Genomic DNA, 14,041 nt, shown 5'->3' with positions numbered 1-14,041 from the left:
CTTCCGTTATCCTTCTAACCTTTGAAAATCCCAATGTGGAAATAATACGATAGGAAATTTCTGGAGGACTTGGATGGCAGCTTGAAACTACATATATATTCTTTTTAAAGTATGTGATTGGCAGCTCTTGATAAAGAGAAATGGCCATCCAAGCAGCAGTTTGCAGTTGCAGTGGGTGGAGGAAATTCTCCATATGCAGTCCTGCTTTTACCTTCCTTAGCCTTAGCAGAAAAAGATGTGACAAATTGGCCTTAGGTATAGAAGCTATAAGGCCGGAAGCAGAAGCGCCTATTTTCAGCAAAAATGAAGTCCAAGAAAGTATCTGTCAGCCCCACTGCGACATGGGGGCGGGGCCAAGGGGTGGAGTCAAGGGTGGCGTGCGGGAGCCTTTAAAACGGTGGTGGGGAGCACTGCGCAAAAGCGCTGATGATATTCACTTAAAAAATTGGTGACTGTTGGAACATGCTGGAGGGCCCGATAAAGATCTCTACAACTAGGAACCCAGTTGCCTGGAGTCTTATTTCACAGTGCCATTCCGGAACCTGACAGTATCCACAATGAAAGTCTAATAAACATAACTAACAAAAACAATACCTGGACACTCGGTACTGCCCCAGCACATGACTGGTGGTTGGTTTTCATGCCTATAGATGACACTAGGTTGGAGGAGAAGGGATGGCAAGTCAACTAGCAACTGTTACCCTGAAGCAATGCCACACTGACTGTGTGCGGGCAACAACAGTAATTGCCCCGAGGCTAAGGCAAGGCAGAGGTAATCAGCTGATGCAGCACTTTGTCCACTGATATACTTTTCTCCTAAATCAGAGATGGGAGGAAAGCACCTTACTGCTGACACTATGAAAAGCTTTATTTTTAATTTCTACGACCCACAAATCGAGGCACCAAAGCATGAATATTTGTTATGAAGTATTACAGTACTGTAAAGCTAAAAGAGCTGATTGCATTGTACTGTAATCTATCACTTGCAGGATCAGGATCACTGGATCAGTAGTTTAGTTGTGTTCTTTTTCCCCTAAATTATCATATAGCTATGATGTGCTTCTTGAGATGCACTATAGAAATGCAATGGAAAGAAACCCAATGGAAAACAGTATGCAAAAAAAATGAAATACAAATAACCCTTAAACTACTTTTAGTGACCCAAGCACATTTTTAATCCAATATCAAAACTTAGTAAATTGAAAAATAATCTTGTAGAAAATAGGTATTTTTGTTTTTGCAACGCAAATCTTTTCTGCTATTTTTTGTTTTACTGGACAGTAAATTATTTGTAGCAATTGAATCACTAACGTTGAAATATGGAAAAAAAATTAAAACATAAATAATGTGAATAATAGATGAATTACAAATCTTTTCTGCGGAACATAAAATTATGATTAAAATGAAATATTAATATTCCTCATAGGTAATTTAAAAATATGATGAAAATGGTTATCTTTTAGCTTTCTTCGAGAAAAATTTTACCACCACATGACATTTAGTTGTTCACTTTTCAACCTACCAAATACGTTTCTGAAACAATAAAATCATACCTTCATTGACTCCATTGATGGTTCCAGAAGTTCTATGTGATTCTGATAACAATGATTCAAGCCTAATTACAGCTTTTTCCAATCTTTCTATCAAAACCACCTCTGCCATTCTGAAAAAATAAAGAGATACACATAATCCTAGCTGTTGTATGACGTGGGGATTTTAGAGAACCATTTAATTATATTTTTACACACATACACAACTCATTACTTTTACAGGTAACTCAAGATGGTGAACACATTCAATACACCTACCTCCTATTTTCCCCACAATAACAATGCTGTGAGGCAAGTTGAGAGAGTGATGGGACCAAGGTCACTATGCCAGCTTTCATGGCTAAGGCAGGACTTGAACTCAAAGTCTCTTGCTTTCTAGCCTGGTGCCTTAGCTACTAGACCAAACTTAGTTAATTTTCTGGATGCGAATACGTCTTCCAAACACTGTAGTGCCAATCACTGGCTTCAAAATTTCATACATGATGAGGCAATCAGAACTTTGTATAGAATAGAATAGAATAGAATAGAATAGAATAGAATAGAATAGAATAGAATAGAATAGAATAGAATAGAATAGAATAGAATAGGAACCTGGAAGGGACCTTTGAGGTCTTCTAGTCCAGTCCCTTGCTCAAGCAGGAGAATCTATACAATCTCAGACAAGTGACTGTCCAGTCTCTTCTTAAAATCCTCCAGTGATGGAGCGCCCATGATTTCTGAAGTCAAGCTGTTCCACTGGTTAATTGTCCTCACTATTAGGAAGTTTCTCCTTAATTCCAGGTTGCTTCTCTCTTTGATCAGTTTCCAACCATTATTTCTTGTCCTGCCCTTTGGTGCTTTCGAGAATAATTTGACCCCCTCTTCTTTGTGGCAGCCCCTCAAATACTGCTATCATGTCACCTCTAATTCTTCTTTTCTTTAGACTAGCCAGACCCAAAATCTGCAGCCGTTCTTCATATGGTTTAGTCTCCAGGCCTTGGATCATCTTGGTTGCTCTTCTCTGAACTTTTTCCAAAGTCTCAACATCTTTTTTGTAGTATGGTGACCAAAATTGGTTGCAGTATTCCAGGTGTGGTCTTACTAGGGTTTTCTAAAGTGGCATTAAAATTTAAAAGTGCACTGCATGCATTGTATACGTTAAAAGGGGGTGGGGCTAAATCACCCAGCCACGCCCCCATTCTGAAACCAGTGACCATCACTACAGACAGCCCTGCACATGGAAGTGAATAAATGTTGCCAAATTGTATCTTTTTTCTTTTTAAATTAACATTTCACTTCGGTTAGAGTCTTAGAAGTAGAACATATAGAGAAAATATCCAGCCTTGGCTAAAATCTACAACTTAAGTTTTCACCTCGATTAAACTGTTTTTAAAATCACATGTGTTAACCATCTCGTGAATGCAACAAGGTCTGTGTGATCTCCCAACAATTTAGCTAATAACTACTGTAAATAAGGTAATTATCGCAACGTGTAATTTCTGCGTTTTCTTTTCTTGTGATTTCACTGTTTACAATTTGTTTTCAAAGAAAAATAGAAGGAAGTGTCCCCAAATATGCACTGAAAGCTGGAGACACCTCAAAAGTGTTCCTTTTGGCTGTAAAATGTTTTAGATATTATTTAAAATGATAAGTAAATCCAGACTCAACAACAGGAATTGAGACTGGAATTATGGTAATAAATGGTTGCAGTCATAAGTCAAGGTAAGTAATCATTATCAATGGTCATTAAGTGAATGCAGCAGTTGTTACGCAAATCCATTTTCCCCTATAACCTTTTCTTATAATTTCATCAAATGCTAGAAACCCAAGGATATTTTTAAAGAAATGTCTAAAGCCCATAATATATCTCACAATTTGGATGGGATGGGAGTTTCTTCCTGTTAAAAAGTCTTAAGATTAAAATCTGGATATTCCTGCTTCAGAATACCAAATATTGGGTACATATATTCATATGAGGAAAGAAGGAAGGAAGGAAGATTTTTTCACATAACTTTTGATGCCGTAACAACCAGAGTATTTTTGAAAAAATAACTGATTTAAAGTTACTAAGGCAAGTGTTCTTCTAAATATCCATATAACATTTAGTGCTGCTTTTTTGAATCATCATGCACAGATGCTTATTTTTTTGTTTTATTTTCTCTTTGCCGCCAATAAAATGTAACATTTTAAGTTTTCCCTCTATCAATAGTTATGTAAAGTACAGAGGATCTCTTTTGCCATGCACTAAGATAAGCCTAATCAAATATTTTAAAGTGCTTGAAATCCAATTAATTAATGCCACAAATCCAATTACTGGAAGGAAACAAAAGTTGTTAATATCCAATAACAGCATGTATTCCAGTGTATCATTCATTCATTCATGAAATTTGTATGCCACCTGACTCTTGACAACTCTAGGAGACTGATATCATAGTTTATAGAATTTAATGAATCAAAGAAGAAGGAATGGCAAGTCCATAATGTCTACTATTCCATTCAGAATTCAAATAAATGTAAAAATGTATGTGCAAGACTATTTTGAAAGTTAATAGAAAAACTTCTTACCAGTACTTATTCCAAGTCATAATTAACTCATTTCAAATCATGAACAGAAAAAAATAGGATAAACATTATTGTTTAAAAATATGCATTGTTCACATTTCCGTGTTTCAACCAGACAAATTTTCTGATGAAAATTACGGGTATATTTCAAACATCTTAAAATGATTAGCTTCAAAGGAACAGCAAATAATTCTGCAATTCATAGTATAGTCCTTTTCATCCTGCATACAAGCAGACTAAAATATTTTGCTTAAATGCTCCCTATTTCACAATTTCTTAATATTTACAGGGAAATCTGATTTAGGTAAAGCTTGCTTGGCTTGAAGTAAATAAAAAGGAAAATAAGGAGAAGGAGGAATGATTCAGTCTGTGCCCTGAAAAATCTAGTAGCATATATACAAAGTTATGTAAGCTACTTGTCAATGGCCAGAATTTTAAATAAAAAAAGCTTTCTATGTTTCACAATGTACCAGAAGGGTTTGGTTAACACGGCAATTGAGACTTACAATCACAATTGAGCCCAAAATTGCTGTTGTTAAGCGAGACATTTGTTAAGTGAGTTTTGCCCGATTTTACAATTTTTCTTGCCACAGTTGTTAAGTGAATCACTGCAGTTGATAAATGAGTAACCCTGGTGTTAAATGAACCTGGCTTGCCCATTGACTTTGCTTGTCAGAAGGTCACAAAAGGGGATCACATGACCTTGGCACACAGCAACGATCATAAATATGAACCAGCTGCCAAGCATCTGAATTTTCATCACATGATTATAGGGATGCTGCAAAGGTCGTAACTGTGAAAAACTGTCATAAGTCACATGTAACTTTGAACTGTTCTAAATCGAGGATTACCTATATAGAGAAGAAGAATTAGGTTTTTAATAAAATCATGCAGATAACAATGATGTTATCTGCAAGCAAAAGCCAAGCTCAGAGAACACCAAGGACTCTACACAGATAATTTCATTGAAAAAAAAAATGATTCTATTCTACATACTAGTAAGAGAGATAAAGCAGTTCTTGAGGCAAGTGAAACTCCACAGATACACTCATGCACTTTTCTTAATAATGGCACAATCCTACTTTTTATCTTTGGAAATTGAACTCTATTAAAATTATTGAAGCACAGAATGGTACTGTTTTATTATTATTTGTTATTGTTAGTCGTGAAGTCGTGTCTGACCCATCGCGACCCCATGGATGACGTTCCTCCAGGCCTTCCTGTCCTCTACCATCCCCTGGAATCCATTTAAGCTCATGCCGACTGCTTCAGTGACTCCATCCAGCCACCTCATTCTCTGCTGTCCCCTTCTTCTTTTGCCCTCAATCTTTCCCAGCATTAGGCTCTTTTCCAGTGAGTCCTTCCTTCTCATTAGGTGGCCAAAGTATTTGAGTTTCATCTTCAGGATCTGACCTTCTAAAGAGCAGTCAGGATTGATTTCCTCTAGGATTGACTTGTTTGTTCGCCTTGCAGTCCAAGGGACTCGCAGGAGTCTTCTCCAGCACCATAGTTCAAAGGCCTCAATTCTTTGGCACTCAGCCATTCCTTATGGTCCAACTTTCACAGCCATACATTGCAACTGGGAAAACCATAGCCTTAACTGTTGGCAGGATTAATGTCACACAATTTTGTTGGCAGGGTGATGTCTCTGCTTTTTAGTACACTGTCTAGATTTCCCATAGCTTTCCTCCCCAGGAAAGCTGTTTTATTATATTAGCTCTCAAATACAGCACACAGTCCAGATGCAAACTAGTTTATCCTTATTTGGAACTAATTGTCATTGCAAATTGCTGACCTAGTTTTACATCTCAATATATACTCATAGGACTGGGCTGCTTTTTCATTCTGGAATGAGCTACTTTCTAAACATTTAACGCTAACCCACATCAGGCGAAATTCTATGGAAGCATCCCCTCTCAATTTTATGACTCTGAATCCCAAGGGCTCTTTTTTTATATATGCATCCTTTTGGAGTGATTCATAGCATACCAAAAGTCTTAGGTTGTTGTTCTTAAAAAGAGAGAGATCACAAAAGCAGGAATAGGCAGGTGCTGGTCATACAAAATGTATATATATAGAGACACACATAGTTCATCTGGAAACAAGCATTTAAAAAAACAAAAAGAATTGTTCATGAAAGCACTAATCATAACAAAATGATTAGGCCTCCTTTCTTTTTCTCCTGATGACGGGGGGGGGGGGGGATCAGTTTTCACCCATGGTTGCGTTCTCTAAACAGGGGGCTTCTCGCGATGCCGCCAACTCAAAAGGAGATGACATCCCAGCAGGTGAAAAGTATCTTCCTTGCAGGTAGATAGAGGCTGCCGGTTCAGCATGTCACACAGCGGGCGCTGTGCCGCATTGGTGCCGTGGCAGAGCCCGCACCGAATTTTCACCCCCTCCCCCAAATCCCATTCCGGAAAGGGGACCTCCGCCCAGACACCTGCAGCAGACCTGCCCGCTCTTGGCGCAGGCGGCCCCTGCCTCAAATGGGCGGGGAGAGGCAGGCAGGCAGGGAATGCAGCAGCAGGAAGGGCGACCCAGATTGCTTTTCTAGACCACAGACGCCGCAAGTCTACAGTCCAGTCCATCCTAGCCAAGCGCAGCCGGGTCTCCAGCACCTCATGCAGAGGCGCGCGCGCGCACACACACACATTCACACTCAAACTCGCGCGCGCACAGAGCCGCGCTCGCCTCTCCGGGAAAGGCCCCTCAGCACAGTTGTCGCCCGTTGCCAAGCCCCCCTCTTACATCTACCGCCTGGCCATAATGCATCCTTCCAACCACCCACCCACCACCCCAATGCCCGGCCTTGCCCTGCCCCAAAGGCTCGAGCTGCTTCGCCCGTCCCGCCGCCGGCTGCTCTTGCATTACCTGTTTTGATGAGCCGCGGCGCGTCTTTCTCCTCTTTCCACACAACGAAAATCCGTAGGCGCTTCCCTCCTCCCCCTCCTCAGTATGAAGCGGTGCCACTCACAAAAAAAGAAGCCCAAAACGGGGGAGGGCGTGGGGGGGGGGGTTTGTTACAGCCCGGGGAGTTCCCGGCAGTGCCAAATAAAGCCAAGTCCAGCGGGAGAGCGCGAAGAGGGTGGCGGCGGCGGAGGAGGAGGGAGGGGAAAAAAGCACGAGGAGGTGGGGTGTGTGGAAATGCACCGAGCGGGAGGCGTGTGCGTGACAGGTTTCCCGGCGGCGGCGGCTTTTCTAAGACACTAAAAGGAACTGGGTGGGAGGGAGGAAGCCCCTTAGGCCAAGGCCTCAGGGAAAGGCCTCGTCAGGGAAGAGTCTGAACTGGTAAGGGAGAGCAGGTGCTGGGGAAGTCATGGTGGCTTCATGAAAGGAGGGGAAGAAGTTTGCCACCCTTCCTTCCAGTCTCTGTCTTCTTGCTCTGTGAGGTCCCATTGGACCTGCTGACCGCCTCCCTATTCCCAGGCAATGCCAGATTAAAAGTGCCACAAAGGGGAAGGTGGCGGGCTGCCTTGTGCAATTAAAGCTGTTATACTCAGTCATTCTTTAGGAGACGGCCTTGGAGCAGCCTTTCCAAGTGAACTTATAAATAAGAATGTGATGGGTGCGACTTTCATGGAAACTATGCTGGTTAGAAATGGGGGACTACTGCACTCCACATCTGGAGAGCGCCAGCATTGGGAAGGCTGCTGTGGTGTTATCCGTGGCCATAAGGGATGTGCATCACAGTTTCCTTGAAACTTGCACAGGGTTTTTATCAATCAGTTCCTTTTTTCTGAATCCATCACTCTTAACGAATGACAGGTCAATATTAACATTTAAAGGAAAGGGTTAAAAGCACATACTATAATGACAGATTAGACACACATGTTAACTGGAAAGTAGGCACATTGATAGAAAATAATGTGTCTATATTATACTTCCTATTTTTAATGAAAGCAAATTTTAAAATAATTTCAGATTAGAAGCATAAAACCTAGGGCAGGCCTGCTAGAAGAAACATAACATATATTTATAAATACATGCAATGTGAGGATGCCCTAAGAGAGACTTAAAAATAGAAAACATTGAATGTTAATTGTGTTCACACAGTGTCACATCTACTTTACTCTTACTTATTTATTTAGGATAATTATATCCTTCACTTCCTTTCTCAGAAGAGATACTCACAGCAGTTAGTGTTTTTCAATAAATAAAAAAGCATTCCCTTGCTTCAAACACTGTTTATAGCTCAGGTGGAATTTCTGTTCCCTTAGAAAAGAGCCTTTGACAGCTAAGCTGCATCTATAAAAGTAGTTCCCACTGTGGGAGGGAGAGTTATGGAATGTATCTAAATCTGGAATACCAGAGCACAAAATGTCTCAGTTCCAGAAATCTGCAAACTATGAAATGGCACTAAATGCAGGATTGCTACAGATGGTGACTATATTGCACCACTGTACTGGTACTAATTCATCTTAAAGAGGAATGATAATCTACTAATAGTAATATAGACAACTAGAACAATTAATCAGTGGAACGACTTGCCTCCAGAAGTTGTGGGTGCTCCAACACTGGAGATTTTTAAGAAGAGATTGTACAACTATTTATCTGAACTGATATAGGGTTTCCTACTTGAGCAGGGGGTTGGATCATTAGAAGATCTCCAAGGTCCCTTCCAATTCAGTTATTCTGTTTAATCCCCCCAAATGAAGACGGTACAGTTAAAAGCCTAAGGAATGTCCCTACAGTGGAGCAAATACATTCCTGCATGTGTGTGTGATCAAAGATTTCTTTACAAGTAGGTTGACTTGTTATTTCTGCGGTACCACACACTTGCTGAAGTGTGAAAAAAGTATATTCCTGTCTTTCATCCCACCACAAATATCTCGAAATCTTAATACCAACACTCAACTCAGTTGAAGACTGAAATTTGAAGCTACCTGAATTGGAAACTGACAATGAATCTGAGCGAAGCATTAACATTTCACCATTGTATGGATGACTTAGAGAGTCAAAGGGGTGAGGGAGGGGACATCGAGAGGGAGGGTTCATGGTGTGAATTTTCTGACCTTAATATATCTATATAATGCCAAGATGTTGCTGTGGTTTGGGAGCTAGTTTGAACCATATCTGAAAGTTCATCTCAATTTCTGTATTTGTTTTTAGAATTCAAGATTTTTGTGGGTTCTACTATTAGTCTAGAACAAAAGTTGACAAATTCTTTTTGTAAAGGGCCGGATCCTTCCCTTTCTTGCCTCTTTCTGTGCTGCTGGCAGGACTGCAGGCCAAACAGTCTGGCAGGCATTAGATAGCACCAACTCTCCAGCAAGGAGGCTGTAGATATACTGCTGCTATGGCCCAGGATCCTCAGCCCCAGCCCAATCCTGTCCTGGGACTTCAGCTGAGACTCCAGCCTGGCAATTTGTCCATTCTTACCTTGTGGGCTGTATAATAACAGATGGGCTGGATTTGGTCCACAGGTTTGTAGTTTGCTGACCCCTGGAATAGACAATCTGAACAATGCCCTTTAAAAACTTACAGAGGGAGAATTGATAGTCTTTAATTTAATTGATAGTCTTAATTGATAGTCTTAATTTAGGAAAAAATGAGAAAATCTTGGCTAAAGAACTCCAAAGAATCAACTGTACAGAACTACTCATTCTTTTGCAACATTACACCCGAGATGATGATATGAGCAACATGATCTGCTCTCCTTTAAGTAGTCTGAGCTGGTACTGGAAAGGGGAGGCTTTGGCTGTGGAAGAAACTCTATGGTGCTTATGCTGACCAAGAATATTGGTAAGAGCAGGGATCTGTATATTCACCCTGCATAACAAGTAAATAAATTTTATATTATAGAGGCATAATTTCAATAACTTCCTTCCAAGGAACTAGAAATCCAATAAAAACTGGATTCCCTGAAACTTTCCATTGCTCCAAAATGAAATGCAGTTTCTCACTGTGTTCATTGGTAAGTGTCAAGCACCAGGATCCAGACAGTTCACAAGATTTATTGCAGGTTTAAGCTCTCTACAAGAATCTGAACTACTAACAGGCCATGGGGAATTAGCAGGAGATAAGAATAGAAAGAATTCAAGCTGAGCTAGATTTAGATCTCTTGTGGGCCCAAAGAGACTCATTACTGATGATGATGATGATGATGATGATGATGATGATAATAATAATAATAATAATAATAATAATAATAATAATAATAATAATAATAATAATAATAATTTTATTTCTATACCGCCCTTCTCCCGAAGGACTCAGGGCGGTGTACAGCCAATTTAAAAACACAAGACACAACAATAATTAAAAATTAAAATAATTAAATAGATTTGGCCGATTTAAAACCCCAAAAATTAAAATGATGCGTTTGACACCTCCCTCAGCCTCAGCCTGCTTATCCCCTACATCGAGGGTGTGCCCACAATTGTATCTGGAAGGTGCCAAATTGTGGAACTATGTTTTAAAATATTACGGTAGGTTCTTTTCCTTTCAGTCAAAAGAATTCTAAAGTGGGGTGTGGGTGTGGGTGTGTGGGGTGTAATTAGAATTTCTCCTAATCCTAATTCATTCCCCTCTTTACTTCAGATTAATTAAAACCATAAAATGTGGTTACAAGAAATACAAGTACAGAACCAATTTTAAAATAGACTTAAAAATAAATAACCCTGCATATTCTCCATGAAAATATATTTAAAAAGATAATACTGCAGGTGGTTGTTGTGAGTTGCATCCCATTTTACAACCTTTTTGCCACAGTTGTTAAGCGAATCCATGCAGTTATTAAGTGAATCATGCAGTCATTAAGGAAATCTGGCTTCCTCCATTGACTTTGTATGCTGGAAACCAGCTGGGAAAGTTACAGATAGTGATCATATGATCCTGGGACATTGCAGCTGTCATAAATACATTCCAGTTGTCAAGTTCCTGCATTATGATCACGAGACCATGGGGATGCTACCAGAGTGGTAAGTGTGAAAACTGGTCATAAGTAACTTTTTTTCTGTACCGTTGTAACTTCAAACTGTCACTAAGCAATTGCTTATAAGTGGAGGACTACCTGTATGTCTACCTGTGTGTATGAGATGTTTGGCTCCACGCAATTTGCATCAGCACTCCAGCCACTGTAACAACCACCACAAAAACTAAGAGTGGTCTTTTGACCTTACAAAGCTTGCCCTGCAAAATAAGTTTCAAGACCTTTCCTACTTCTGAATCACAGCTTCCTGAAACCGTGCAAATTGCTTGGTAATGATGAAGAAATGATTTGTCATTGCCTTTTTTCAGGGATGTTTTTCAGTTCAGATAAAAATTGTAAAATAAAGATGATCATAGGCCTCTGGGATGTGAAATGCTACTATTCTCATCCTTAAGGCTCATCTTAGTATCCCAGAACCACCCCAAATGATCCAGAAGTTGTGGACTACTCTCTTAATGATACCTTATCATTGCTGTAAGGTTTCCGTAGCTCAGTGCCTGGTTTGGGTATGTTTAAAGAACACCTGTCCTCAAGAGAGTAGAATATGTAAGTTTGGGATCAGTGTAAGAAGTTACTCTCTCTCTCATGCCTGACAAATAAGCTTCTGGAATTGGCTGATCACTAAGAAGGTCTTTTCTATTGACCTTAGATCCCAAACATGTTCCTATTAACATAGGCAGTCTTTCAGATAGTCAAGTGTAAGCTTTAAAGAGAAAACTATTGGCAGCCTTCCAAACTGCCTCTACGGGGTGCATTGCTTTGGAAGGAGGGATGGTTATTTTAATGTTAATAATTATTTGTATTGAAAATGATACAACATTTTCATGATGCAACATTAAAAATGATACCCATAAGCACTGGAATCAGTGAAAATATGTTAGGTTTCCTGCTAAATTATTCTAATTATATTGATGATTTGTTATAAATTTTTATCAGTTGAATGAAAATTAAACATATTATTTCAGTGCAAAGTCTCTTTTGAATAATGCTTGATTTGTAATAATGTCATGGACACATACATGGGTTTAGGACATGTGGGGGAGGGGCAGATTTGAAACAGTTTTATTTTTTACTTTTCAGCAATACTGGGTATTTCTTAATGGTCTCCTATCCAGGAGTTAACCACTTCCAGTACTGCTTAATTTTCCAGGATCAGCTAAGCTTGATAAAGCGCTGCCACCAAGCCATACATTTTAAGACTGCCTTTTCTTATGAAATCCACTGGATGCTCTTTTGTGTTACTCTTTTCAGAGGATATATCACTCAGTTACAGGTGGTCCTCGATGTTCAACAGTTCATTTAATGAACATTCAAAGTTAAAATGGCACTGAAAAAGTTACTTACGACCATATTTTCACATTTATGACTGTTGCAGTATCCCCATGGTCATCTGATTTACATTTGGATCAGAGGTGAGTTCTACTTACCTTTACTACTCGTTCACAATGGGGCCGCGTGTTCGGTCACTTCGCTTACGCATGTGCTCTTCCGCGCATGTGCAGAAGCGTTCTGATGATGTCAGGGTTGGTCGGCGGAGACTCCCTCCAGTTTTACTACAGGTTCTATAGAACCGGTCCGAACCAGGGGCAACTCACCACTGATTTGGATGTTTGACAACTAATTTACATTTATGGCGGATGCGGTGTCCCGGAGTCATGTTATCCCTTTTGGTGACCTTCTGACGAGTGAAGTCAATGGGGAAACCAGATTCACTTAACAACTGTGTTACTAATTTAAGAATTGCAGTGAGTCACTTAACAAATAATGGCAATAAAAGTCATAAAATGGGGCAAATCTCACTTAACAAATTTCTCACTTAGCAACATAAATTTTGGCCTCAATTATGATCTTAAGTTGAGAACTACCTGAATAGTTTTCTGGGGATGAAATTAGATTGCTCTTGAAATTAATACAGGTACAGTAGACCTCAATTTACGACGGATCATTTAATGATTGTTAGAAGTTACAATGACCTCAGAAAGTGTGTTTTATGGTCCTTTAACTTTCTGGCCCATAAAACACTTCCAGCCGTTGTAAAATATCATACTCCTCTCTGCGGTCATATTACTACATTTTAGTACTTAGTAATCTGCTCACATGTAGGACCAGTTGTGGCATCCTATGAACACATGACCACAATTTGTGACATTTTTGCCAGTTTCCAGTCCCAGTTGTAGGATAAATTGAGGACCACCTGTAGCATTATATTCGATTGTCACTATCTAGCTACAACATCCCTTCTACGGATTTTTTGTGTGTGATTTCTATGATTTCACGTTTTCCTTCAGTAGGCTGAAGGCTACATTTATTTATGGATAAAAGGGACTGGACTAATTTTTTCCAATGGAAGGCGACCTCTGCTAATCCTTCTGAACCCCAATACTGCCCCTTGTCTGCCTTCAAATCTAACTTCAGTGTGAGGGTGCCATGTTACCATGCTAGAAACACTGCAAAATGAATAGGAAGCCTACTAATTGTTGTTTCCCCTGCATTCTTTCTAGGCAGTTTTCCTGCATTTCCTACAGATAGAGTACACATTTTGTAGCATTTAAATAATACAAGCTTTCTATGAGTCCTCCAATCTAGGAAAATACATTCCTGAAGTGTATCTGCCCTTCAATCAGATAGCTAAATTGTGTTATAATTTCTGTGTCAAATATACTAGATGATCTCATTTTAAAATATAAGGTGCTATGTCATAGTATTTTGTTTCTTTAAACATGGCTGACTTAGTTTTCCACATGACATTTCTTATTAATAGAATCCTGCATGTAGCACTTGATAGTTACACAACACTGCAAGTTCATGTAGAAGGTATGCGGTTTTGCTTTATTAACACAATTATACATAAAAAGCAATTGTCAACCTGGTGTTCATTATGAAGGGAATGTTCAATTCAATTCATTTTGGGTACTTTTAAGTACATGTCCATATAGTTTCTTGGAAGCAATATGGAAATCCTATTTCCTTCCTCCAGGATTTTTTTTTTTCTTCCCAGTTTATACTTCTGTTCTGA

At 39.5% G+C, this 14,041-nt stretch overlaps 1 protein-coding gene across 1 annotated transcript in view; it reads right to left on the bottom strand.

Moving 5' to 3' along the window:
* CAP2 (cyclase associated actin cytoskeleton regulatory protein 2) overlaps nucleotides 1-7,089 on the bottom strand; it is a 40,883-nt gene extending 33,794 nt beyond the window's left edge. Inside the window, exons 1-2 of the mRNA XM_070940689.1 lie at nucleotides 6,966-7,089; nucleotides 1,554-1,663 (exon numbers count right to left, since the gene is read on the bottom strand). Of these exons, the coding sequence (XP_070796790.1) occupies nucleotides 1,554-1,662 (109 nt within the window). The 5' untranslated portion in view covers nucleotide 1,663; nucleotides 6,966-7,089. The remainder of the gene's footprint in view (nucleotides 1-1,553; nucleotides 1,664-6,965) is intronic.
* Between the last annotated feature and the right edge of the window lie 6,952 nt (nucleotides 7,090-14,041).

This window comes from Pituophis catenifer, unplaced genomic scaffold, assembly GCF_029215685.1.
Source record: "Pituophis catenifer annectens isolate HBS135680 unplaced genomic scaffold, rPitCat1.0.hap2 SCAF_3, whole genome shotgun sequence".
Taxonomy (NCBI): domain Eukaryota; kingdom Metazoa; phylum Chordata; class Lepidosauria; order Squamata; family Colubridae; genus Pituophis; species Pituophis catenifer.
This window is presented reverse-complemented; position numbering and strand designations above follow the sequence as displayed.